The sequence below is a fragment of the Osmerus eperlanus genome, chromosome 6, assembly GCF_963692335.1.
Source record: "Osmerus eperlanus chromosome 6, fOsmEpe2.1, whole genome shotgun sequence".
Classification (NCBI taxonomy): Eukaryota; Metazoa; Chordata; class Actinopteri; order Osmeriformes; family Osmeridae; genus Osmerus; species Osmerus eperlanus.
The window spans coordinates 18,269,239-18,297,238 of NC_085023.1; the positions used below are offsets into that span (position 1 = coordinate 18,269,239).

General features: G+C 43.5%; 2 protein-coding genes across 3 annotated transcripts; one reads left to right on the top strand and one right to left on the bottom strand.

The window, feature by feature from the left end:
• Positions 1 to 3,608: 3,608 nt before the first annotated feature.
• On the bottom strand, positions 3,609 to 6,155 carry foxg1d (forkhead box G1d). The gene has a single exon (XM_062464164.1). The coding sequence runs from the start codon at positions 6,027 to 6,029 to the stop codon at positions 4,959 to 4,961; it is 1,071 nt and encodes a 356-aa protein (XP_062320148.1). The 5' UTR covers positions 6,030 to 6,155; the 3' UTR covers positions 3,609 to 4,958.
• Positions 6,156 to 15,271: 9,116 nt separating this feature from the next.
• On the top strand, positions 15,272 to 23,018 carry LOC134022910 (acylphosphatase-2-like). Of its 2 annotated transcripts, XM_062464658.1 has the most exons (5): positions 15,283 to 15,445; positions 15,882 to 15,898; positions 16,044 to 16,153; positions 22,557 to 22,713; positions 22,913 to 23,018. In XM_062464658.1, exons 1-4 carry the CDS (start codon positions 15,379 to 15,381, stop codon positions 22,669 to 22,671), a joined length of 309 nt encoding a protein of 102 aa, XP_062320642.1. In that variant the 5' UTR covers positions 15,283 to 15,378; the 3' UTR covers positions 22,672 to 22,713; positions 22,913 to 23,018. The 2 variants fall into 2 exon arrangements, with proteins under 2 accessions (XP_062320643.1, XP_062320642.1); XM_062464659.1 differs by lacking the exons at positions 22,557 to 22,713; positions 22,913 to 23,018 and adding an exon at positions 20,309 to 20,444 and having other exon boundaries at positions 15,272 to 15,445.
• Positions 23,019 to 28,000: the final 4,982 nt, after the last annotated feature.

Below are 28,000 nucleotides of genomic sequence, written 5' to 3' on the forward strand. Positions count from 1 at the left end.
GGAAATGTAGGATGGAGGCTACTCATTGTAGTAGGCCCTGCAATACTTATTTTTTGTGGTTCCAGCTGTTTTTATGGTGACCTGATTTGAAAGAGGAGTAAGAGCATTATAATTATACACCGTCAAACTTTTTGAAAGTGATCCACTCGGAGGATCTGTGGACACAGTAGGCTGTTAGAAATATTTCGTTTTGAATCCCACTGTGTTCTGCCACCTTCCATTTAATAGTTTTCAGGTTAAGTTGAGTATATTTGATGCCACCGTTAATGTGGTTTGAAGAACGAGGCAACCTCAGAGAAGACAGGGAAAATTTGAAGTGAGCGAGGACAGATGAGCGTGGGATTGAAATCACTTTGTATCCAACTCTAGATTAGTGCTGTAGCTCTCAATAAATCATAATAAATAAATTATTTTTATTACTTCAAGCTCTACTTCCAAATTATCAATATTTTGTTTCACGTGATTGGTAGCCTATTCGTTTCCTCAGATTGCATATAGGCTACTTATTCGTTCTGGCGTCTAAGAGGATATAGAGCGGTTTAATGTATTCGGGCCAAAGATTTTCACAACTTTAGGTCAACAGAGCTCAAACAAGCAATAGCCTACGCGCCATAACTCGCAAGGTCAAACGATGTCACGATACCCACAGCATAAAGCAAAATGGATTGATAAATGGGTCATTATAATGATCCACTGATAGCGTATTACCACCAAGCATCAATGCTCTAGTCTATTATATTGTACTTTTTCTATTGTGGAGACGACAAGTAGCTTGTAACATTACAAGTTTAGGCCTACCTCATGTTTCTAGATTTTTCTGATTTCCCCCCCATTACAAAAGGCCTAGCATCACCCCAAATGTCTAAGGAGCCTTTTCATGCATTCAGGTGTAATATGTACATTACAAGCCTTATCACTCCTTCAATGCTTCATGACAGGAAACTAGTGTCGACGTGCCCTTATTTTTTTTAAATTCCACCTGGTCCCACCGGTAACTTTAGATGCCCAGGCGGGACGTCTAATAGCCTATTGCATTTTCTGTCTATTATGTAGGTTAGGTAGAAAAAGATATTGTTGCAGATAGCCTACATATCATTTATTTCAAAAGGAAGATAACGAAATCAATAAGGATATTGCTCTTTATAATGCTGATGTAAAGCATATTTATTAGAACTAGGCAAATTAAATAAATGTGGCTATTTGTTGGATAAGAAACAAAAAAATTTCTTTGACAATAATCTAAAGCCTTGATCGATGACTTAAGTGTTTTCCATGATGGGAATAAACAGATAAATAAATCATAAAACTATGTAATAACTTATAGAACCACTGTCCCATCTGTCAACAGGCTATGCAATGACTCATAAAAATGGTTTGTATCTTATATTTACATACGTACATATAGGCTGAAATGTGTTCCTTTGTGTCATCTAAGGCTTAGATTCTAAGCAACTAGGCCTATACGTCCACTGTCAAAACAGGCATATTATTAAGGTGAGTTGGTAATATTGACTTATAACAGAAATGTCAAATTAAGTATTTTAATATAATAGTTATCCTGTAATTTAATTAATTTTTCAGCGTAGCCTACCTTAAATGTGGATTTCGTCATCACGTCTGTTCAATGTGTAATTCCGTATGCTTAATAATTTTATTTCACATTTCTGTTTAAGCTCAACATCAGTGCACGTGTCCTCTGTAAACAATGTTCTGCGAATTTTAACGCGATTGTTGAGCCCATTCTAAAAGGAAGGAGTAGGCCTATTATGCCGGTGTTCTTCTGTTCCTCAGCCTATCGAGTTGCCACCCCTCTCCTATCGGATCACTGGAGAATTTACATGAATAGTGTTGAGTGACATTAAAAACAGCAGTGAAAGGAAAACTTCACACACTTTTAAATGTTGGCCTAAGAAGTAGCCTAACTGAAACGAAACATGACCATTAAGCCTTTGTCTAATTAGGCTCATACAAACCTACTTTATAGAATGGCAATGGCATATTCAACTTTTTTTATAACAGTCTGAAGGCTAATACCTTGACCTATATGGTCAACCGGTATTCGTTTTATCGACAAATTAATCGGCCCTCGACGACCGCAACGTTAATTCAGTGTATAGGAGGCCACCAAGTTCAAGAAATACATTCCAAGCTTTCATGACGAAACACATGTGACTAGTAGTATTTTCCTATCCAACCTCCATGGGAAATATAGGTCGACCAGGCACTTGGGCCCATATAGGCCCTACAATTGCTGGATTTATGCAACAGGCAGCTACACTGTGTTGTACATTTAATTTTTTTATAAACGCGATTTTCTTCGGGGTAGGATTGCTTCCCCAGATAGATTTCGGATAGGGCCTACAGTGAAGTTAAGGTTAATTGAAATTAGAAGGTTATGCATTAGGTTAGGCATTATTTTCCTCAGACAGTTTATGGTTCAGGCACGTGCACAAGAGCTACTGGCCTATCAGAAAGTGATGGTTCGTAAATATGAATAGCTATAGTTTTATGAGCATTAAGCTATCACACAATAAAGCTCACTGAATGTACAAAGTTTTTTCCCTCAATAATTTTGATTGGAATTGATTGTGTGTATTTGTATTGTATTTACTTGCTGTCTGTTTGTAATTTTTCCAGCGGTTTCTGTTTTTTCAGAGCACGCTCTGCTCTCGTTACGCACTGCATTGGTGTAACTGCTGTACCTTGTTTATTGAGATCTGTCAAGAAACACTCGCTTGTAGTAGGCTAATTAGCGACACACAATAATTAACAGAAAATGAATGAACCTAGACTATATATCCCTTTCCCATGCCCCAAACCTGCACGGACTGATCGTTGTCTTCCAGCAAACTGGGATAGCCAACGTCAATCTCTTACCAGCAAACCAATGAGAAGCAACAAAATTGGGGAGCAGGTAGCCTTACAGCAAATGTTTCTTAAACTATTGAAATTTGTAGCCTAACACGTGTTGTGTTTGACCAAGCTTGCATAGGCTACGCTGGCTATTTAGAACTAACAAATAAATCGAGGCCTTTAGGTCCAAACAAAAATTGGCCGCTGCGGTGTTATCTTTATTTCAATATGGCGTGTTTTGAACGTCAAATGAAATGATGTAGTTGTTCGCTTTTATTTTATTTTAATGGCGTTGAAAAAGAAGTGGGTAGATCTCATTATTCTTATTGCTACAATTATAGGCTACAATAGCCTATAATTTTACACAAGCCTATTCGACCTGAAATAGGGGTTTAAATTAATTTAAACCATGGTGCACTCTAAGAGCTCGGTTATTTAAGTAGTCATATTCTACTTACGTCTAACTTGAACCCTTTGCATATCTTAAATAGATAGTCCACAGAGGTGTTTTAGTTTGTAAATCTTAAGACTATGTTACATAGCTGTTACTTTTAATAGCCTATACTTGCATTTTGTAATCATAGGTCTATAGGCTATGGGTCTGATACTCCTTGTACACAGGATGGACTACATTGCACGTTGTTGTTTCAACACATCATTTGGACTCTGCCACACTGATGGAAACAATCAAGCAAAATAGAAAGATAATTCAAAGAGTGAAGTAATGTGTTAATATATGCTACACATAGGCTACGTATTGCACAAATGTTTTATACTTTAATCAAGTTAGTTTTTCGAAAATATACAAGAACAAAAACAGACAATACATACTTCGTACAAGTCTACAACAAAAGTGCAAACGTTCAAAATAAATTGTACAAAAAAATATTCAACATCGAAAATGAAATGCCTTGAAATAAATCCTGGCCCACCTATAGCCAAAATAAATTAAAATTAGTCAATTGTTAGGCCTATGCCTTTGTAGCTCGGTTCCTCCCTGTATATAGTAGCCTGGTGAACACGGAAACTCTGGTTGCATAATGTTTGAGGAATCAACCTGTTCCTATTTTTGAATACATATCCTATGGTGTGATTTTATGAGGAATTCTTGTATTAAAGTATAGGTAGTGTATGCCCTAATTCAGCGCCATTTGCCAAATATATATATATATATATATAAAACAATGAAGTAAGCTAGATGCCGTCCACATTGCATTGACTGGTTAGCCAGCCTTGTCAATCTCATTTTCATTAATTTATCTATCTTTAAAAGGATATTGTTTTGTGGTCTGTTAGGTGGGGCAATTATGAAAAGATAGAAGGTCAAAGGGTCATGACAACAGGATTTTACCAGGAAGTTGAATACCTCAAGTGCTTTATATGAAAGATGGAAATATACGGTAAATAGGGTCAGTCACTGGGCATGCTCTAGCATCAATATGGAGGCCTACTGCCCCTACGGTCATGCACGTAGTGTCAGGCTAGTCTACATGCGCCAATAAACGGCCCATCTGACAAAACAAGGACGATATTAGGCTATTATAAAAAATTATATGCTCAACTCTACCCTTCTCTATTAACGTGTTGCATAACATTTGCCTATAAGATACATCAGTAGCCTATACATTTGAGTCTATAGACCTGAAACCTGAGAAGAGAAGAGTTGTAGGCTTTCATTGTCTCTTGTGTGACTTTTACCCTGATTCATTTAAGGCGCTGTCCCCTAAATTAATTCAAAATGAATACACACATAAATAATTTATAATGCTACGTTTTATCCTCAATACTGATGAGTTCATTGACAACAAAAATTAAATACATTGTACAATAAATATAAAACATAAATAAACGACTTAAAGAAAGTATTGAAGTCTTTGTACAAGATATAAATAGCTCGAAATATATCGTTGCCTTTGGCAAGTCTAGTAAGTTTACAACCCGCGAGTAACATGGGTATGTCCCTTTCAAAAAGCGCAACATAATAAACCATTGCACTTCAGGGGTACATATGGCCATTTCTTTAAGGAATAGTCGATTTACTTGACGATCAATTATATTTATCTGCCCTTTTATTGTGTGCATCCTTAATTTCTGCAGTGATAATATCAGTTTAAAAATGCATTCGGAGCAACCCTCTTTTGGTGGGACAAAACTCCAGGAAACCCACTCGACACTCCCGGGGAGAAAGGCGGTAAGGATGTTCTGAGTGTGTCTGAGAGGAGAGTCTGTGCTGAGCTGGCCTGCACACCAAAGCCTGGCGCGCTCTGCTGGAGGTGCGACGGAGGGTGCTGACTCCCTGAGACAAAGTAGCCGCTCTGTCCAGAGAGCAGCCCTACAGGAGACGTGCTCATGCCGTAACTGTTTAAGCCCAGAGCCCCGGCTGATCCACCGAGAATAGGACGCGTAAGGTCCCCGTTACTGAGCTGCTCCACCCCGGGGAGTAAGGACCCATACGCGTGACCTTGGTTTAGAAATCCCGGCGATGAGCCATTGTAATGGGGGTGATGCAAAGATAAAAACGGCGAGATCTGCCAGTATAAAGGGTTGTTTGCCCTGTCGTTTATTCCCAAACCGAGAGGAGCAAAGCGCAGACCTCGTTTCATCGCCAGCTTCCCTCTCGAGGTGGCCGAGCGTCTCCGAAGTTTCCCTGTAGTTCCACCAATAAACACGTCGTCACTCGATGGGTCTAGCATCCAGTAATTTCCCTTTCCTGGGTCGTCGTAATGCCTCGGGACTTTTACAAAACATTTATTGAGGCTGAGATTGTGTCGGATGGAGTTTTGCCAACCTTGCTTGTGCTCCCTATAATAAGGAAAGTTCTTCATGATGAACTCGTAGATACCGTTGAGCGTCAGCCTCTTTTCAGGACTCTGCCTGATAGCCATCATAATCAAGGCATTGTAGCTGAAAGGTGGTTTATCATATTTCCCGTTTTTCCCCGGCTCTGTCGCCTTTTCGGTGCTGCTCTCCTCCTCTTCTTTCGTTTTGTCTGGATCCAAATGTGCTGGTTCCATCTCAGTAGGGTCCAAGGATTTTTCGGAATCAGAACCCGGTGATGGAGTGTTCTTTTCGGAGATCGCGGAGTCCTGTTTGTCACATTTCGACGGAAGCAATAGACTCTTAATGCTGAACGACGTAGACCTATGCACCATCGGCGGCTCTTTCAGATTCTCCATGCCGTAATCTAGCGATGAACGTAGGTTGGCCGTTTTAAAACGAATAGATCAGACACCGTTGGAATCAGGACATTGCATGCATGAAGGAACTCGTAGGACAGAGAGCGGGACGGGTCTGGGATGGAGAAATTAGTAATTAAGGAGGTTCAGTCTTATCACTGCATCACCAAAGGGGAGGAGCCTGTAGCCCAACTTACTGTTTTTTCTGTTAACAAAACGTGATTGTTACAACGTGATTTTGTAATTTTCTTTATGATCAACATTTTTTGTAACCTTTCCTTCGCAATTATTAAAGTTGAGTGAACATAGAAATGCAGACCCGTATTTGTTAGTGCGCGCGCGAATGCGCAGTTTGTGGCCACTGGCATGTGCGTGCGTATGTGGATAGGGTATATGTGCGTAAAACTATTCGGCGACAGCTGCAGAAAGTAGCCTTCTGCGTTTATTGGGGAACATTTCAAATTGAATGTATGTAAGCAAACAATGTTCACAAACGGACACTAGCATATAAAGCGCTTTTATTGTCTAATAACCTTTGTGTAGCCTACAGAACACAAAACAGTAGCCTAGCTGTACCTAACCAGTCGAACACCGTTACTTGAGCGCCTCCACTGTGTGGTACGCAGTGCTGCAACAAAGAAAAACGAAGACTCCTGACTACGTGTGATTTGACCATTGATTGCAAATTGTTGGCATATAGGCCTACATCAAATATTATTTAGTATATATGTGTATTTAGGTTATAGGCAAGACTAAATAATACTTTTACTTACTAACTTAAGCGCGATATTGCAGTTTGCGCACATTCATGTTAAGAGGTGGTCAAAACAGTGTTCATGATGTGTTATAATAGTAGTAGACTAATATTAATGGCTTTTGATGATAATATTTATCAACATTATTATAGACATTTTAATGAAACAATTCATATGTTTTTATTTTGTTTTATTTGTTTTATGATGTGTTACGTGTGAGTAGACTTGCGGCCTGTTGTGTGATTCATGTTGGCTATGGCTGTAAACGAAATGTTGTATTATGGTTAGCAGTTATTTTAAGACCTAAAATGTGAGGTATTTATGCCTGCAACATTTAACCTATCCCAATAATATAAAAGAAACCCCCCCCCCCCCCCCCACACACACACACACATACAGATATTATATTATCTGTATATATATATCTATATCTATCTATATATATACAATAAAATTGTATGTTATTTTATAATTTAATGTAACTATATTATTTTCAGTTCATGTCATATATATATATATATATATATATATATATATATATATATATATATATATATATATATATATATATATATGACATGAACTGAAAATAAGTTCATGTCAGAATATATATATTTATATATTCTGACATGAACTTATTTTCAGTCAGAATATATATATATATATATATATGACATGAACTGAAAATAATATAGTAACATTTAACTATAAAACAACATACCATTTTATTATATTTAGATATTCACATCAAGCCATTAATAATTATTTTGCAAGTATAAAAGGTAAATAACACCATGGACAACTAGTTTGATTGATCAGCAGAGTGATGGCAATAGTTTAAATTAAATCAAACAGAAGTGTCACTGACACAAATGAATGAAAAAAATGCAGCCCAATTATTATTTTTATTTTTCTATGTACACAATGGGATGCCTATATAACAATACTTATACAATAATTATACAAACATTTGGAACATAAATTAACGTCTATGAAATATAAACAAGGAGGAATACAACATTCTTCACAATGTAAAAAAGAAAATACCAATGTTAAATTATTAAAATTTTATAAATTGTCAATCATCAAAAACAACACAGTACTCAGTAACATAAACTAGACTACAGTATAATGCATGCATTGAATGAATTATGTAGTCCTGTTGATGGCTGCATGTAGTGAATTGAATTATAATATGTGCAGGCCTATTTTATTCCTAGAAGTCTACTTTATGCAAGAGAAATGGCAGCAGTCCCATTTAAACTAGGAATTATGATACCTGTTTGTTTTTCTTCTTTACAGACTTGTTTGTATGATATCTAAGATAAGATCCAGGCATTATACAATTGCCAACACACACACATTGTCCATCCAATCTGGGGTGATAGGTTGAGGATGAAATGCAGTATTAACCCCCCATGTGCTGGTTTGCTTAGCCATAACAGCAGCTGGTGAAGGTTCCTGTATGTTTTGTGTGCCAACTAAAATGTATAGGGAAACAGAGAGATACCGATTTATTGGTCCGACCCAGGTTAAAACAATCTTTACTTGAGGGAAACAGTGCACCACAGTCCTGCTGTGCGCGTAAATACTGTGTGTTATATATAAACACAGTAGATATACAGATAGAAACATGGTAATGGTTTGTTTCCCCCGCAGGCTCCAGGCCAACTGGAGGCCAGGCCTCCTGGGTCCGAGCACTGTTCGGTGACTGCCCCCTCCCTCCCAGCCAATAACTGACAGAGCAGCTCTGGAGACAGGAACGCAGCACTCACAACATAGAGACGTATGGGCCAACATTTCCATTTAGCTCATCTCCACTGGCATTAAATAGACATGAGGACATTTCTATATTCTGACTCCATCTTTATTTATATCGCTCAGGGGGAAATCAGTTGTGGGTACAAATGCACAATGTATTTTGCCTGATGAAATTGACCTGATGGAGGTGCGACGGATGAAAAGACAAACCTTACATGGCTTGGTGTGTTTTATACTTAGGGTAAAATTATCACATGATAGAATGTCATTCAGCCTAGTGATTTACCAGCAACTCACAGCTGCACAGATTAAAACCATGTTGCCAAAATACATACCCTTAACTATTTATGAGCTAGTTTTAAGTGCAAGATTATGATTATCTTGGTTTAACTAAACATGAACTTGGCTGACATCCTTCAGTCTACTTCTGTCATGCGTTCACAGGAGGAAAGTTGGGTGAAGGAATTTTTGGTGCAAAAAATATAAACTCTGCATTTCACAACTCATGCATTTTACAATTGTTCTACTATTGTAGTTTTAAAAAGGCGTTTTGATTCCCTAGTTTTAAGCAAACGCTTGTGAAAAGCCAAACTCCACCTTTTCAGGTGACTTCACAAACCTGTCACCCATCAAACTATGAAGTGAATATGACAGTGGCCTGGCAAACAATGTCACATTCGGCACCAAGAGACAGATAGAGGTTGACACAGACTGTCTGAGGAAGTTCAAAGTTTAACCATTCAGTTCCACCAGAGTACAAAGAAAGTCTTGATTGACAATACAGCCAGAAAAACATGAGAAAATGTCAAAACATGAGGCTATTGCAGAAGTTCGAAGGTTGAACAGAGCATTCATATACCAGAGCTCCCCCTAGGGACTAATATCAGAAACTACAAGAAAGTGTGGTTGAACCTGGAAACTCTAAATCTGAATCGTTATGCAGCAGCTTTAGGGTCATTCTGAGTTGAACTATTTATAGCACTGAAATACAGACCTCCCCCTTCATTTCTAGGGCACACACATACACTGCCCCGTTACCACTGTTGCTGTAGAAACAGAGCTGATTAACCCAGCTGTCAGGTGGGCGACTGAAAACGTCAGTAACTACATGAAATGTTCTCACAGGGGTTGTAAAGCACACACATGAGAAGCGTTCCTGCTTGTCTAAATCCTGTGTGTGTTTGTATGTGTGTAGGGCTGGGGTGTAACACCATTCAAATATAAATACAGGAAATAAGGGGCAGCGTTTAATCTCTTGAGTGTGTGTGTGTGTGTGTGTGTGTGTGTGTGTGTGTGTGTGTGTGTGTGTGTGTGTGAGAGAGAGAGAGGGAGAGAGCAGGGCCTGAATTGCACTTGTGTGGAAACACTAGCGTGTGGGATTTGGTGTGCATATCTGTGTGTGTGTCTGTGTACATCAATTTGGAACCAAACAAACCCAAACAGAGCTAGGCTGACCATGCTGTGATCATTGCCAGGAGGGAGGCTTAGTTCCTGGGTTAATGGTCTGAGGAGGGTCCACAGTGGGCTACAGTGTTCACATCTGCCATTCCTGTTCAGAGACAAATGTCAAATCATTAGAGATAGCTTTGGTGCTGACACAGTGCCACAACAACATATGGACCATTAATCTGATTTGATGGATTACCTTTTTTTTCTTATTATTAGTGTTGCAGTACTTAGTCTATAATTCTTGCATCTAGCGTATGAGTTTGTTGTCATTTCCGTGTTTGTGTCACTGATTAGCTTGTGTCCCCATAGCAGTGTCATGGGTGGGCTGAAACCACACCTGAAGTGGATTAAAGGGGCAGATTAGAAAAATGTGGCAGTTTTCCAAAAGTTCAAAATAAGTTCAACAGTACAGGCAACTAAGGATAGCACTACATGATGGTGAGGTTAGGAAGATAAATAATTCAACTAACCATTGACGGGTTAACTAACAAATTAACCAACTGTCTAACTGATGAACTAACTAACTAACTACTCATAACACAATTATGTAAAATTGTAGATGTTATTTTTGTACAAATACAGACTGTTCTTTGACATGAACCACTGAAATACTGTTGGAACTCTGCACTTCCTTTATCATCTACTGTGCGTATTAGATGCATTTGAATGTCGGATTGTATAAAATAATCTGCTAATTTAATGATATGTAAAATACACATATCTAATCATAGATGATGTCTATTTCTCTCGACCTTCCTGTATCGCTCTGTCAATGTGTAAGTTCAAGAGTCAAAAAAGAAATGTTGCCAGACAGATGTGGCCTGACAGAAGTTCAAAGCTGTACTTCACCACTGTTATGCTACTCTCTACGTGGTGATGCATTGCAGAATGCCTTTGAGCTTCTGATTCAAGGGTGACGAAGGGTAAAAACTCTTTGGAAATCCTCTATGATTTGTTTGATTTAAACTGTGTGTCTGTACGTCTCTGTGTGTCTCTGTGTGTCTCTGTGTGTGTGTGTGTGTGTGTGTCAAGCTCTGAACTGTAATGCCCTCTTGTTCTCAGAGGTAGCACATTAGACACATTACACACCACTCAGCTCCATAGCCGATCGACCCAGATCAAAATAGAACGTTGGTAAATGACAACTGAAGAGTCTAATAATAGAACGCTTGCATGCCTACAACCAACATGCCAAAGTCTGTCATGGTGACATCCTGGCTTGCGTAATGTATATTTCATCATGTGTAGAAACACACGGTTTGAGTCTGTGTCCAGTTTTATTCATTCAAGCACACAATGCATTGAAAAGCAATCAGTCCCCTTTCTAACTTAAACACATTCGTAGAAGCAGAGACTTCTAAAATATAGATTAGGTTACAGTTTTGAATAAAACATCACTCACACATGCCACTCAGCTGGAGGCTTATGTAGAGTTGAATGTAAGAAAAATCTAGAATTACAGATGAGACTGCCAAGAAATAACAAAAATTGCAGATTTTGCTACAGCAATCATTTTAAAGAGTTTACCCACACTGTTTGTTTATATGGGAATATGTGTGGTGTCTGGAGGGGGGTTTCAGAGGAGCACAGGACAACTGACCTGCTGCAGGTGTTGTCTGACAAGTCTGAGTATTGTGTGTGTGTGTGTGCGTGTGTGTGTGTGTGGGTATGTGCATGTGCATGTGTGTGCGAGTGTCCTCATTTTCTCCTGGCCCTGGGGTCTCTGTGTACGATAACAGTCCAAGCACTGCTCTTGCGTCCTTTACAAAGGTCAATCTGTGACCAATCTGTGACCAATCAGTCTGCTTGGTCACACTCAGTCTGTTTCCCTAACGAAACCAGTCTAATTCCTCACTCCCAGTCCCAGCCTTCCAATGGGCGAGAACAGGATTAGGGTTCAAAAGCGGGTTCGGGTTAGAGATATGGATTCAGACAGGCTGGCAGGCTTGGAGTCGACCTGGGGAAATTGTAATATGTCTAATGGAGAACCAACTGCAGACCCTTTTGTTACAGTCCACTGTGTTTGTGTGTGTGTGGAGGTGGGGGGTGGGGGGTGGGGGGGGCTGTCCAGCAGGGCATATTTATGTGTTCATTTATATGTTTGTTGTGTATGTGTGGACACAGACTAGGGGTGTGTTAGACGATACAACTAAAAGGAGCTGACGTGTTACACAGCAGACATGTTTCTCCTCTCTCTCTCTCTCTCTCTCTCTCTCTCTCTCTCTCTCTCTCTCTCTCTCTCTCCTCTCTCTCTCTCTCTCTCTCTCTCTCTCTCTCTCTCTCTCTCTCTCTCTCTCTCTCTCTCTCTCTCTCTCTCTCTCTCTCTCTCTCTCTCTCTCTCCTTGCCCCCCCCCTTTCCTCTCCTCTCCATTCGGCTCTGCGCCCCTGTATCTGACAAGACCTCAGGGAGAGCCGCCAGTCTGCACCCGTGAACTGCAGCGTGGGGCGGGGAGCGCCCGACAGCCCTCGACATCTTTCACAGACGCTGTTGCTGCCCGCCGCAAAAGAACACGGCGACCTAAAAACCCAGCTCACAGAGAAGCCTGCATTCCAAACAGAAGAGCCAGCCATGTGTGAACAAACTGTTGGAAATTAGATTATATCACCCACACACACACACACCCACACAAACACACACACACACACACACACAAAAACACACAAAGACCTTTTACGATTTATTTTGCCCTTTTTTTCTCTTCTTTTCTCTCTTTTTCCTTTTTGGCTCTTTTGATTCATTCCTAACGTAGCAAGTTGCTAACATAGTTGGTGAAATTAGATAATGAGGGTGCCGCAGGGGAATGGAGAGCAGCAGGAGGGGGAGGGGGGGGGCTGGGGAGGGGGAGTGGAGGGGGGGCGATGGGAGAGGGGGAGGGGGAGTTGTTACGGTACACTTGGGTAAATATTTCCATAGGACAAATCACCATCGCTTCATGTCAGGGCACACAACTGTCAACTCCTCTGCCCTTTAGTGTCCTTTGTGTGTGTGTGTGTGTGTGTGTGTGTGTGTGTGCGCACGTGTGTGTGAGCGCATGCCTGTTTGTGTATGTCTGCATTTGTGCATACGTGCGTGTGTGTGTGTGTGTGTGTGTGCACGTTTACAAGTGTGTGACTGCATGTGTGCATGCATGCGTGCGTGCGTGTGTGTGCGTCTACATATGTGCATGTGCACGTATGTGCCTCTGGCATCCACACAGGACATTCCACTCTCATTCATTTTGTTCCCTTGTTGATCAGGGAGGCTTTGTCTGGACATTGAGACAAAACACACACACAACAATCGCTGTTTGTACAAAAATAGCTGTTTGTGCTCACAGAAAATTGTTGTTTGAACAAGCAAATTAGGTTAATGTCGTATTAGTAATGTGTTTGATGTTCACAGTTCCTCCCCGTGGGACTTTACTCAACGTAACCTTGAGCTCCATCCTCACCTGCAGCTAAACGAGCTCTGCTACCCCAACCTGACTACCTGAAGCACCTGCTGGCTCTCACCTGGGGGCCTGAATGCCAAATGTGTGTGTGTGTTTCTGCCTGCCTGCCTGCCTGGTGTGTGAGTGTGTGTGTGTGTGTGTGGTTTTGCCAGCCTCCCTGCCTGCCTTCCTGTTTGCCTGGTGTGTTGGTGTGTGTGTGTGTGTGTGTGCATGGTTGTGCTAGCCTGCCTGCCTGCCTGTGTGTGTGTTTCTGACCTCCTTGCTCACTTAGATCATTGAGCTAAACTAGGCTTTGCTGATTGGTCCTTGCCTGTAGCATCAACAGCATACCCTCCTGCTGTCAGTTCACACAGCTCAAATATACGAGAGCAGTAACCAATAAGACACATTTCATGTCCAAAAAGGTACAGTAATTCTGCGTACGTCTATTCATTCTCTAGTCTAACCTTATTGAACTCAATCTTCCACTGGAGGTTGACTCGGTTGACTCTAAAGGAAGAAAAAACTATGGAAATATAGGACATCAGCTGAGGACTTTTTAATTAAACCATCTATTCTTTTTCAATGTGTTTGTGTTTTTAGATGAAAATGAACAGAAATCTTTATTGACTTGAGGCTTTTCCATTATTGACTGAACTGTCCAGCTAATCCCACAAAAACAGTTTAGATCATGTGTGTGTATTGAAGCCAGAAATCATTAGGGTCACATGTGCTTTTGGTGTTTTGCCTGTGGGCCTGATTGCCAAAACTGTGTGTGTGTCTGTGTGTGTGTGTGTGTGTGTGTGTGTGTGTTTGTTTGTGTGTGTGTGTGTGTGTGTGTGTGTGTGTGTGTGTGAGAGTAGGTGGGAAAACATTAGTATTAGGGTAGTGATTTTCATTGTGTATAGTATCTGCTAGTCATGTATAGTGGTTTATCCATATACAGATTCTATCTGTAAACATTTATGATGTGTGTATATTATAAAGCATTAGGTCAGGGGAAATTGGTGACCTGCCAGCATAGTCTTTGTGAGTGATTATTTGTGCATGTGTCTGAGTGTGTGTGTGTGTGTGCGTGTGTGTGTGTGTGTGTCTGTGTGTGTGTGTGTGCGTGTGTCTGTGTGTGTGTGTGTGTGTGTGTGTGTGTGAGTGTGTGTGTGTGTGTGTCTATGTGTGTGTGTGTGTGTGTGTGTGTGTGTCTGTGTGTGTGTGTGTGTGTGCACCAGGAGGGGTTTTCTGTGTGGATATTTACTCTGGAGATTATTGTGTCCTGCATGGGCATTAGCAGCTTAGAGGCGACATCACTGACCGAGCGCAGAGTATTTTCCTAGATTTTCTGCAAACGCCGCCTTACTCAATAAATGTTAGCTCCTGTCACTCTCAATTAATTAAGTCCACTCAATCAAATCCTACTTCATTTAAATATTTGGTCGACCAAACATCACAACAAGCCCAAATATCTTTATAAGAATGGAAGTGGAGTGTATCTGTGTGTGTGTGTTATGTTTGTGCATGCGTGTGAGACAGACGGTGTCTGTGCGTTCTTTTATACATGGTTAAGAGTGTGTGTGTGTGAGTGTGTGTGTTTGTGTGTGTGAGTGCGTTATAGTAACATAACAACTTGACTCATCAGAGCCTGAGGGAATCTGTATTGCTCATTGTGTCTCTACGACAACATCAGCAGAGCCGACCACCTTTACCGTCAAAGGCTGTGTCTGCCTCCTAGGGGACTTTTTTGGGTACTGCAGGTCTAACGTTTTCATCTCAGGACTGCTGGAATAAACGTATCGGGAAATACACTGCACCATATTCAAAGCATCTAAACCCCTACAGACCAAATTTGGATGGGTAGTAATCTGATACAGAGCGGTGAGCGGTGAGACACATGGCAGGGTGTCCTCTCTGTGACTGCTTGTGTGTTAGGCTGTCAATGCCAGTTCCTCACTGTTACAAACAACTGCTGATTCTGCGAGAATGTCTAACGACACAGATGGAGACAAGTTATGCTCCGTCGATTTTGAGATATCTGGACACGTCCAAGGTTTGTGTGTTTTCCTCTTGCTGAAGTCACGTCTGTTCTCCACTGTCCAGGCTGCAGCAGTGGCCATGGCTGTAAAGTGATCTGCGTTTCTTAATTTAGGAAGAAGCAGTCAGTGACTGTGGTTCAATCTGTGTATGTGGGACTGTGAGGAAGTCTGTATGGCTAGTAAACTCACAGTTCTCTGTGTTTGGGTGCCTAATTATTTGTATGTAATTTGGCCTTTTTAACCATAATGCAACTTTTGGTCCAAATTAACTTTTTCCTATCCGTTCATCCAATAAAATCAGTGCATATTTCAGACTCTTTTGGGATCCTCCAAGAGTCTGAGCCTCTACTGGATTAGTATAGTGAATAGTTGCCACGGTTAGAACCCAATGTCGGCTAAACATGACATTATGATTAGTTTTAATGTTTTTCTTGCCATTTTTTTCCTCAGGGGTCTGTTTCAGAATGGTAAGGTATTTCTCTTGTGATCCTATGTTGCTTACTGTATCCATATAGCTAGAGGATTGCTGTATCACCTCTCCCTCTCTCCCTCTTTTTCTCTCCCCCTAAGTGGATGTCTCTTATCCCTCTCTCTCTCCCCCCCCCCCACCAGTACACAGAGAAGGAGGGGCTTAGACTGGGCCTTTGTGGTTGGGTGAAGAACACAAACAAGGGCACTGTGATTGGCCAAATCCAGGGCCCTGCAGATATGGTTCGGGAGATGTGAGTACAATGTGCCCTGTTTCAAACCTGCTACTGGAGGAATCTTCTAGTCTAACTGTGTCCCTAAACCTACCAAACTTTATAGAACTGTTGTTTGTTAACACTCATGCATGCCTCTAAGTCAGTATCTTCTTGTGGTCGAATTTATAAGGGAATTATGTCATTTAGCTACCCCTTCCATGCAGATGTGATGGCTCACTGTTGAGTAAAAAATAAAATGTATACATCAAATTTCAAAATACAAAAGCATTTCCAGCAGATAAGCAGACCTTCCACAGCAGTGACAGTCTGTGAACGACCAGCAGTTATGCTAGTCTACCACAAGATGGCAGTCTCTACTTAGTAGAACGGTAAACCACTCACAACATCATAAAGTTCTAACATAACTTTTGCAGTGCTTCACAAAGAAAGTGTTGTTTCTCTAGCACTATGCTTTAACACCATCTGAGACGATTTAGGGGAACATAAACAGCTCATTTCAGCAGATGGTGGAGACCTGGGAGGCTGATATGAAGTCAGGGGTCTGTCCACAATGCCACATATAATGTCACTGTCAGTGTTGGAGCTTTCAGAGTCACACTTCAGTGTGTGATTCGCCTTTTATTAGCAGTCCTGTCAGTGGGTCTATGTCAAAGTATATGTAATTGTGTGTATGTGTTTGTGCATGTGTTTCTGGTCAGTCTGTGGTCTTATTTTTCGCATGGATTCCCTTTCATCTCGCCCTGTCTGGCTTATTGTGTTATATGTGATTAGCCTTTCATCCTCTGCTGTGCTACAAGCAATTTGGACCTGCTGTCTGCACATTCTGTATAGATAACATGTTTGGGTGGAGCTGTCCACCAGAAAGCCTGACTTAGCTTTAGTCATTAGCTTATTATGATTGTATTGTTATATAGTCTTGTTTACAATATGCTTGTCTGTGTGCCTGTATATCTCTTTCTCTCTCTTCCTCTCTTTTTCTTCCTTTATTTGTTCCTCTCTGTCTCTGTCTCTGTCTCTGTCTCTGTCTCTGTCTCTGTCTCTGTCTCTGTCTCTGTCTCTGTCTCTGTCTCTGTCTCTGTCTCTCTCTCTCTCTCTCTCTCTCTCTCTCTCTCTCTCTCTCTCTCTCTCTCTCTCTCTCTCTCTCTCTCTCTCTCTCTCTCTCTCGCTCCCTCCCTCCCTCCCTCCCTCCCTCCCACATCCACCAGAGAGACCAGGGAGACCAGAAAGAGGGAGAAGGAAAGAGGGGGAGATGAGGGAGATGATCTCACTGGGAGGGAGAGGGTTCAGGACAGAGTCTTACATCCAGATGGGATGTGGCGATGATGACATCAGGGCGGAGGCAGGTCAGCTCTGCACACTAAAATGACATCATCATTTCCAGGCTGTTGCTCGCACCCTGACAAGTAACACACACACATTCACGCACACACACTCACACACACACATAAACCAAGCTGTTTGTGCAACTGCTCAACTCACTCAGACAACAATTCCTCTGTGATTACCTGCCAAATAATTTACTTCAAGCTTTCAAGCATCCTGTCAGTGCATGCCACATACTGAGCGTTTTAATCTTTTCACACTCTAAAAGGCATTTGAGTGCAGGGCTCTTTCGAAATGTCAAGCCTTCACAGGTCATAGCATTCTTTTCAGAGGGATACACTTTGTTAATTGTGTGGCTGTGTCTTCTCTGTCTTGTCTGTGTGCAGGGTTAAATCCCGGCTATTATTGCACCAGTGCCTATCCCGGAGCCATAAAATCTCTATTTCAAGCCCCCCTAATAGAATTATGCCCATTTAGCACAGATGTCTGGTCTGGTCTGGTGATTTAGCCAGCATCTCTCAGACCCCATGTCCCCTCGTAAAATGTCACGTCCATATTACTGGCCATTATTATAGGTCAGAGTAGACCATCGCTCTGAATGGATAAAGGAACTATATGCTCGTTTCTGCTCTCCCTCTATCAATGATTCAACATCACAGTGGTCTGACCAATGTAGAGTAACCTCTAGGCTAGAGCTGTATAAGAGTCATATCTTTTACCTTCTTTCAGTAAAATCTCCTTATATTTGATGGTCCGTTTGGGCCCTTTTAAGTGTTGTTGTCCACTATGTCCTTGTCAGACCAGAGCAAAGCCTTGATGTTGTGTTGAACCTCAGAGCCTCTCCGTTTCATTAAACCTTAAAGAGCCCCGGCTGCTCTGGGGTCCCCAGCTAGCTGATCCAGGCTAGTAGGCAACACCAGGCATGCTTGGTAAACACACACAGACACACATCAAATATACACACATTCCATGAACACTAACAGAAACACACAAACCTGCAGCGTTACACTCACAGCATGGGGTGCTCCTAAAGTCCGAGTCACTGACCGTGTCAGAGAACACTGACGTGGGTGCGAGTGTGCTGGTGGGGTGGATGGGTTTTGTAGTTTTTCTCTCCTGGGCACCACCAAAGGCCTATGATATGAACAGCGTTGTAGCCTGCTGCTGAATGGACTACACACTGCAGCACAGTGAGACTGGGATGCGATGGGAGGGTAATTCTATCTGGATGCTCCATATTGGAGGTCTGCTGCTTGCAGTTCAGGATGCAGTTCCGTGAGACCGTCCTGCCAGAACTAATATAGCTCTTTTCTGTCCCAGGGGACCAGTGACCCACATCAGAACAACTTCCTCTGTTGAAGCAGACCCATAAAACAGCACTCTGGGCATGGGAGGGAGGGAGGGAGGGAGGGAGGGAGGGAGGGAGGGAGGGAGAAAGGGGCTGGGAGAGATACATGTAGTTTAAAGGTGAAGGAGAATGATAAATGAAGAGGAAGAGGCAGAAGTGAAAGTGTCAGAAGGAGGAAATTATAGATGGAGGAAATGAGGATGGATTAAACAAGTGAGCAGAAGGGAGGGAGATTGAACCGAAACAGACAGATTGACCAAATCAGGGAGATGGGGATGCAGGAAGGGGCTAGAAGGAGAAGAAGAGTGAATATGACAGAGGAGGAAGAAGTGAGTGTCATGAATCGGGGGGGAAAGAGATTGTCTCTGTTGAACCTGTCCTGGACGTTGCATGAGATCGGTTGGGACTGTAGGCGTGGCCTCTGTTGTTCTGGTGTTTCCAGCCCACCCTGAGGACTGGCCAGTGAGGCTGGGGATTGACACAGATGGTTTAAAGCCTGGTCTGTATAATCCATCTTAGCACTGTTCTGACAGGATACACACATACACACACATACAACACACAGACAAACACAGACACAAACACACACACTAAAGCCCCAGCCCTCTATAGGAATGCCATCCATGTCCTCTATTCCAGTCTAATGCCCAGCTGTTAGGGCCAGGGTCTGGGCCAGCATCCAACCCCACCTAGATCTGAGATCAGTCTTCCCTTCCCACATTGTGAGTGATTACCATGAAATGGGCGAACACAAAACGGACCTAGGATCAGCATCTAGATCTGACTTTACCAGGATGAAACTTGTTTTGGACGAGGGGTTTTGATCCATCAGAGGAGGGAGCAGACAGCCACACAGTAATGTCCAGCCCCCCCCCCCGCCCCCCCGCTCCCCTCCCGCCCCCCTTTGCTCCACTGGTGGGATTCCTGCTCTACGGCTTGTTGGACAAAGCTTCTTGTTTGTGATGTCCTATCACAGAGAATGTAAACAAAGCTTCAGTGAGGAATCTGTGATGGTGCCATCCTGGGGCCTCTGCTGATAGTCTCCACCTACCCTCCTCACTACATTCCACATTCCTTCTGAAAACACACTCCTCCCTGTCAGAACACACAGACACACAAACACACTCCATTTTCCCCTCCATCCTCTTCCTGTTTTCAGATCGTTTAATCATCTATCTCAGATTTGAAGCGAAGCCATGAAAAAACGAAAAACGAAAAAAGTGCTGTCCCCTCAAATTAGCTAAAAGGCTATCCAATAAACATTAATCCAACATTTTTGGCCTGACCATGTTAGCACACCTATTTCCTAACAGGAAATCCTAGAGGGCTGCCATTAGCCTCGATGACGTGTTGTTAGAAGGACAACCTGATTTGAAAGCCATTCATTCAGGCCCAAATCATGTTTAGATTTCATTTCAGGAACAATACTGCATGTTCCTCATTAGCCCACAGCTGCTCCAGTCCCCTGACATGATCAATCCTTTCCTTCCCATTCTCCCCAGGTCTTATCTTGTTTCCTCAAGTGAGTGGGAAGAAGGAACAGCCTTTTCCTCCAGGTCCCGCTCAACCCTTTATGCAAAGTCTCGTCACAAAGGCTGAGAGGAAGCGGGAGAGAAAGTGAAGGAAAGTGAAGGAGAGGACTGGGTGGTGATTAAGAACATCCAGACACACACACACACACACATTTTCCCCTTCAGATTAGTTCGAGTCATGTGCTTTAAATTGGGTTGATTCACTTAGGGGGGCTAGGCTTGAAAGGTTTAACCTAACAGTGCAACTGAAAGTCAAGCCATTGTCAGGATCATCCATACTGTAAACTTATGCCTAGATCAAGCCAAAGACAAGTGTGACCTCGCAGATTTATCATCATCATATATTCAGAATCAGAATTCGGTTTATTTGCCATGTATGTTATACAAACACAGAATTTACTGTGGCAGGGAGGTGCAAACACTAAACATATACGAATCTTATGAATTGAATGAGCGCAGACATATCACACATAGGCATATCACACAGGCAAATCTACAGTTAATTAATAAATATTACACAAATTGACAAAAAATAGTAAAAGAATACAGTCTGCAATGCAGAAATTAATGCAGTTTTGGGGTTAAATCCTCCATTTTGTTATATATGGCTTTAGCAAATCAGATTAGCACACTCTTACTTCTGCAAGAGACTTTTACCCTGCTAAACCCTGTGATGGTTACAGTTACCGCCGCCCTGGGCAGGCCTAGTAAGGCCTGTATGACGTACAGTATAGTACAGTCCGCAGAGTACAGTACAGTACAGTACGCCAAAGAGCAGAATAGGCGATAGATGGAGACGTTGCCTCATTGAAAGAGTCTGACTCATCTCCCCCGCTCCTCCCCCAGCCTCCCTTCGACTTTCTCTCATCACTCAATCCCTCACCCTTTTTTCGCTTTCTAATCTATCGCTAACCCCCTCTCTCTCTCATCCCTCACTGCTCCGCCACTGCTCAATTTCCCTCTTTTACCGTCTCTCCGAGGCAGCTGTTAGTCTGCTGTCTGTCACGCAACCAGGATGTCCAGCCCCTCCATGGCCCATGCCCGTCATCTGAGCTCCCCCGAGAATTGAGCTGCTCCAGAGTGGCCACACACCCATGCACACACACACACACCTACACACACTCACGCACACCCACCCACCCACGCACACACACACCCACGCACACAGACATACGCACACATACTCACGCACACACACATATTTACGCACGCACACAAACAGCTAGTCCTGATCCTCTACAATCTCCATTAATCTACACAGACCAGGATGATAATAATAATGCTGAACCATAATAATCATCACACAGGCTGCAGAGGCCAAATCAGGAAGTTTGGCATGGCTGTTGGTATCACAAGCCAGCAGGCCAACCTGAATGACTGACCCGCCTCAATAATCAACCTCTGAATTAAGCACAAAACTAAAAGAAAGCAGCACTTGAAATGAAAGACCGTATCACTGTGGTGGCAATCTCTGTTAATTCTCCTAAAGGCATCTTGTTGAGCAGTGGTTTCTAGGGGGAGGGAGAGCAGGGGCCTCTGGAGGGTTCTTCTGGCTTTAGAGTCCCTGCTCTTCTACTCCTCCACATGTTCAAAGTTTATTTTTAACCAAGGATATATTTTTTTTCCCAAGCTCCTGTTTATTTTTAACCAAGGAATGTATGTATTTCTTTCCCAAGCTGTAGTTTAGATGCACAGATTTTTTTACATTTCACCCTATTTGAACCCCTGAAGGGTCAGGTGTATCTTTCCAATAACAAAGTAGACAAAAAAATAGATACAAACAATCAAACTTATCGTCCCTGAATCATTCTGTAATCAAACGCCTCCCTGGATTGAATTGTAGCCCAGTGCATCTAGATACACATCAGACCGTCGTGTAAGGGAGAGATGCGCATCCCTTGCAACACTTCTAGGAAATGTGTAGACATTATAAATAAACAGCTATATAAACCTGTATGACGACCAGCAATATACATGTAGTCATTTAGCAGACGCTCTTATCCAGAGCGACTTACAGTAAGTACAGGGACATTCCCCTGAGGCAAGTAGGGTGAAGTGCCTTGCCCAAGGACACAACATAATTTTGCACTGCCGGGAATCGAACCAGCAACCTTCTGATTACTAGCCCTATTCCCTAACCGCTCAGCCATCTGACTCCCATATATAACCCATCTCTTTTCACCCCCCTCTCTCCCCCCACCTCACCCCTCCCACTCAGGAAGGTGTGGTTGAGTAAGGAGGGGAGCCCCACGTGCCGCATCACCAGAGCCTCCTTCACCAATGAGAGAGCCATCGACAAGCTACAGCTGTCCGGGTTCAAGACTCGCTTCTAAGGAGGCCCTTGAGCTGAAGATGCAAGATCAAGACGCTTAAATGTAGTGATATGATCACAAATGTGATGTGCTAGCTATGTTTTTTTTTATTTCTTAACTTCTTATCTCTTAGTTATCGCAAAATATCAAGCCATTTGGAAAAGATACTTGTACAAAATTATCTTTATGTAAGCCCTCTTTCAAATAATGGTAATTTTCTCCTCTCTTCCCCACTTTTTCTGTCTCTGCATTCTGAATGGAGGCCTCAGCCAGCCAGAGTGAGATCTATTGTTGAGCTCCCCTGCTCTATTCAGACACTTCATGCTTTTTGTCATCACATTGAATAACATACTGACAAGCTTTCCTGATCCCTTTTGTCTTCGTTTGCCTTTTGTCTGAATTTAGTTTGCTTTTCATAATCAAGAAATGATTTGAAGGGCAGAGAACTCATTTCAAAAAGCTGGAACCCAACTCTCTACTCTTAACTTTAACTGCTCCAACACCTGGATTGTATTGGAGTGGAGCCACTGGGTCTGGGGATATATTGGGACTGCAGGACTGGAACAGGAATTCAGCTGTACTCTTGGACAGGTCACATAGCTAAAAGGATTATAGATGTTCAAGAAGGCCGAACTGGACCAGCAGAGCGTAAATACAGTAGATGTGGATTTGAGGCGACTCTAGACAGACCCCCCTTCCCCTCTCTCTCTCTCTCTCTCTCTCTCTCTCTCTCTCTCTCTCTCTCTCTCTCTCTCTCTCTCTCTCTCTCCTTTCTCTCTCTCTCGCTCTCTCTCTTTCTCCCTCCCTCCCTCCCTCCCCTCTCCCTCTCCCTCTCCCTCTCCCTCTCCCTCTCCCTCTCTCCCTCTCCTTCTCCTTCTCCCTCTCCCTCCCTCCCTCCCTCCCTCTCTTTCTGTCTCGCCCTCCTTCCCTCCCTCCCTCTCTCTCTTTCTCCCTCTCCTTATCCCCCTTTCTCTCCTGTCCATCCCCAGTCTAGCGAAGGCAATGTTACATAACAACGAGTCACATGACTGCCGACCTCACATGCCCTGATCCAATGAGATCTATAGAAACCCTGCAGGGCTGAGTCAGAGTCCCCATCACAGCATCCACTGACTCAGCCCACCTGTGTGCGTGAGGTGATTCAGCTGGATCCGTTTAACAAATTGTGCTGCTGTAGTCCAAGGATTCTTTCTGCTTTTCTCTCTCTCTCTCTCTCTCTCTCTCTCTCTCTCTCTCTCTCTCTCTCTCTCTCTCTCTCTCACACTTTCTCTCTCTTTCTCTCTCTCTTTCTCTCTCTCTCTCTCTCTCTCTCTCTCCCTCTCTCCGTGTCTCTCTCTGAGTCTCTCTATTTCTCTCGCTCCCTCCCTCTCTGCCGACCTTGATTGACTCTGGTCTCTCAAGGCCTTGTGATCTAATCCTGCCTCTCGTACTCTCTCCTCCCTGACCCTGCTGCAACCTCTCTCTGACTCGTCCTGAATCAATCTGACCCCTCCCTTACTCTCACCCCCGAGCCGACTATCATTTCATCTCACCCATCAGGCCCCACCCACCTGCATGTCATCATCCGATTCCAAGCTGGGATGGTCAGTTACCCAAAATGCAGCGGGGTGATAAATCCCTCCATGCAATAGCAGCAGCGGCTATGTTGAGAATCCTCTTATGTGATAGAGAGATCTGATTAAATCCAGGAGAGCTTACAGTCCAGTTCATCACCTTCAAGGAACACTTAGAGAACACTCACCAAGGACACAACTCTGGTTGTACGTAAGACGCAGTCAGGAAGCCCTTTAACCCTTGTGTTATCTTCGAGTCATTGTGACCCTTCAGTCATTGTGACCACCCCACGTGTTGCAACAACTTTACCACATACAAAAATAAAGTGAAGCATTTTCTTTTAACCGTCGGGCACTCACCCCCCCCCACAGTGTGAAGGTTAAAAGAAGATGCTTTTCATCACCCATTGTGATAACATTGTGACCCAAAGGCAGCACAAGGGTTAAACAGGTGACGTCCAGATAACTGGGGGTTAGATTTAGGCTGAGCAGTTAGGGAATCGGGCTATGAATCAGAAGGTTGCCGGTTCGAAGTTGCGTCCTTGGGCAAGGCACTTCACCCCACTTGCGTCAGGGGGAATGTCCCTGTACTTACTGTAAGTCGCTCTGGATAAGAGCGTCTGCTAAATGACTAAACGTAAATGAAGTACCCCAATAAGCACCAGTCAGATGCAGGTCATGCAGGAGGAGTAGCTGGCTTAAGTGATGTCCATAGGATGTGGCCACTTGGCTCCAAGGAGTCGAGACCAAATCCAGGAATGGGTGCAATGATGATGAAAGTCAATCTGACAGATGACACAATGACAGTTGTTACACACACAAACACATACACTTGGAATATGGATACACCATCATCGTGGACTATGTAGGTTCAGTCTTGGAGGGAACTCATCCTAAGAGTCAGGTGGCTGAGCGGTTAGGGAGTCGGGCTAGTAATCTGAAGGTTACCGGTTTGATTCCTGGCTGTGCCAATGACGTTGTGTCCTTGGGCAAGGCACTTCACCCTACTTGCCTCAGGGGGAATGTCCCTGTACTTACTATAAGTCGCTCTGGATAAGAGCGTCTGCTAAATGACTAAATGTAAATGTAAAATGTAAGGATATTGGAAGTCCTTTAAGCAGCAGTGAATCGTGACATCAGACATGGTAGCGGCAGCAGTGCCTAGCTTTGCCTCTGTCTCTGCTAGATAATAAGGTTACTACCAAGTCTCTGGTGTAGCAGGAGCAAGAGGCTTCTGTCTTCCCTGGCATATTATCCCTACTGGGTATTAGACTGCCTGGGAATGGTTCTCTTGGTTTCAGATGATTGGATAAAGCCATTAGCCAGCAGCTTCTTACCCCCTGCCCCGCTGCAGACACACCCTGATAGCAGGGTGGCGCAGATCATAGGTCCACTTAAAGAGAGAGGCTGACACAGTAATCCCATTCCCTGATGTCCATTTCTGCTACTGGGGATGGGGGGGCGTGAGTAGCTATTAAAGTGGAGGTTTATTATGAAATGAACAGACAGGTGTGGCTGTGCACCAATCCAAAGTTTCCCCCACTCGAGTAGGCCTACGCAGGATGTTTTGCTTCAAAAGTAGCTGCTGACTTTTCCTAGGGAATGCTTGTGCTTCAGTTTCAGGGTCTACTCTTCAGCCTGGATTGAGACCAAAGTAACTGTGCTGCGGTCGACCATACATAACCAGTGTCCTCCCAACCACACAGGGTAGTCTAAATATTGGTTACTCTGCTGCCTCTGCTTGCACTCGGGTGCCGCTTGCCAAGTGTTGCCATGACGCCCCCCCCTCCCTCCCCCTCCCCCCGAGACCTTCCTCAGAGGGTGCCTCTCTCTGCCGGGACAAAAGAAGAGGCCTTTTGATTGGAATTTGCCAAAAAGAATATGGCGCTCTGATTGGGCACTGCCAAGAGCAAGGGATTTACGTCTCCCAGTAAGGAGGACATGCTCGACTGGAGACCCACTCATCAAGGCCCTGATCCGCTACAGTTATGTAACCTGTGTCATCGTGCACACACACACAAACACACACTAATCCCTCCCCACCTCCTTTAGAGTCTTCAGTGTCTGTAGTGTGGTATTTAGACCAGTGCTGGAGTTTCCATGACGATGAGTGGCCTATCACTGATTGGCTGTCCGGAGTGTTCTGATGGTGCATTGTTGTGCTGGGATGTTTGGAGCTGGGTGTAATAACAGGATGGCCAGTTGCATGGAACAAGGCCCAGGGGACTATTCTGTGAAGAGCCATCCATCACTAGTGAAAGAAAAGGGCACATTTCATCTGGGTGTCCCAGCTACATACGCTCACACACTTACAGTACACGCTGTCTCTGTAGAACACGCACTCGCCAGATCCCATGCACAAACTGTTACACGCAAAGACATGGTATCATCATGACCTTCCGAGACGTGGTCGTACCACTGTGTGCTCGAGAGCAGTTTGGTGATTCCCTTCTCATGTCATTGGATGGCAGAGAAAGGTAGAGAGGGAAGGTGGGATGAGTTAGGAAGCTGTGTGGGGAGAAGAATGGGAGGGAAGTGAAGAAGAGCAGTGAGTGAGGTGGTGGAGCGTAGAGAGAGAGAGTGATCAGAGAGGGGCGGACCAGTGCTCCCAGCCCACCCACTCTCTTCACTCAACCGTGAAGCACAGCGTCGGAAATCAAGCGCACCACCGCTGCCCCCTCGACCTCCTCTCTCCTCTCGTCCGCCTCCTCCTCTTCTCACGTCAAACGGCCTGGCAACTCGAGCTAGTGACCATGGTAACCACACTGAGCGTAGGGATTTGTGAGAAATCAAGACAACTGATTTTCTGTCTCATCTCCAAGCTTCCTGGTTCCTCAAGCCAGAAACACTATAGTGTTTGTCAGACTGGACAATCTTGGAACCTTTCCCTTTAAAATAAATTCACTTTATATTGTACAACTCTCCCAAAGTTTAATTGCGATGGCAGCTAAAGCTATTGCTGAACCCACTAGAACAAGATTGGGTGCTCTCAGATATGCTCTGCGCACACACACACACCATCATCACCTTCACATACTCAGCACCAAATTACAGTCATGAACCTCAGCAGTATCTCCATATTCCCGAATTCCCCCTATGTGCATTACCATATAGCGGGGGTGGACCCACCGCCAACACACACCACTTCACCTGAGAGATGTGCGTGTGGCTGCACGGGTGTGAGTGAGAGGCAACAGTTGCCAGGCAACGAATGTAAGTTCCAGTAAAGGCCAACTTTACTTATTGTTCAGAATAGTTTGTGTGTGAGTATATGTGTGTATATGTGTGTGTGTGTGTGTTTCAGGGGGGTCGAGGGGGGATTGGAGATTTGTTAGTTTTCCTTGCAGCCATTTGTTCGGAATCTTTGGGGAACTGACATTGCTGAACTCTTATTTGCTCTCGGGCTGCAGAATGGTCTTCCACCTCCTGAAAGTCTCCCCTTTCAGAACAGATATGGCCCGGTCTGTTCTCTCTGGTGTCTGGTGTCTGAACAATCCTTTGCCCCCATGTCATAACAAATGTGTGTGTTTATGTGTGCATGTGTGTGTGTTTCTGAGTGTGTGTGTGTGTGTGTGTGTTGGGGTGAGATGTTGACTGTGTCTCCCTAAGCTGGCCAGATCGAGTTCACACAGGGGGAAGTCACAGTTGTCAAGGTCGTCCAGTAAAAGACACGTACTGTCTGACATGGTGAGTGAGTTTCTTCTTTCACATCCGCCATGTGTCCTCAGATATCAGCAATGAGCATCCAGACAAATATTAGAACCATTCTGAACATTAAATTTATACTTCTATATGCA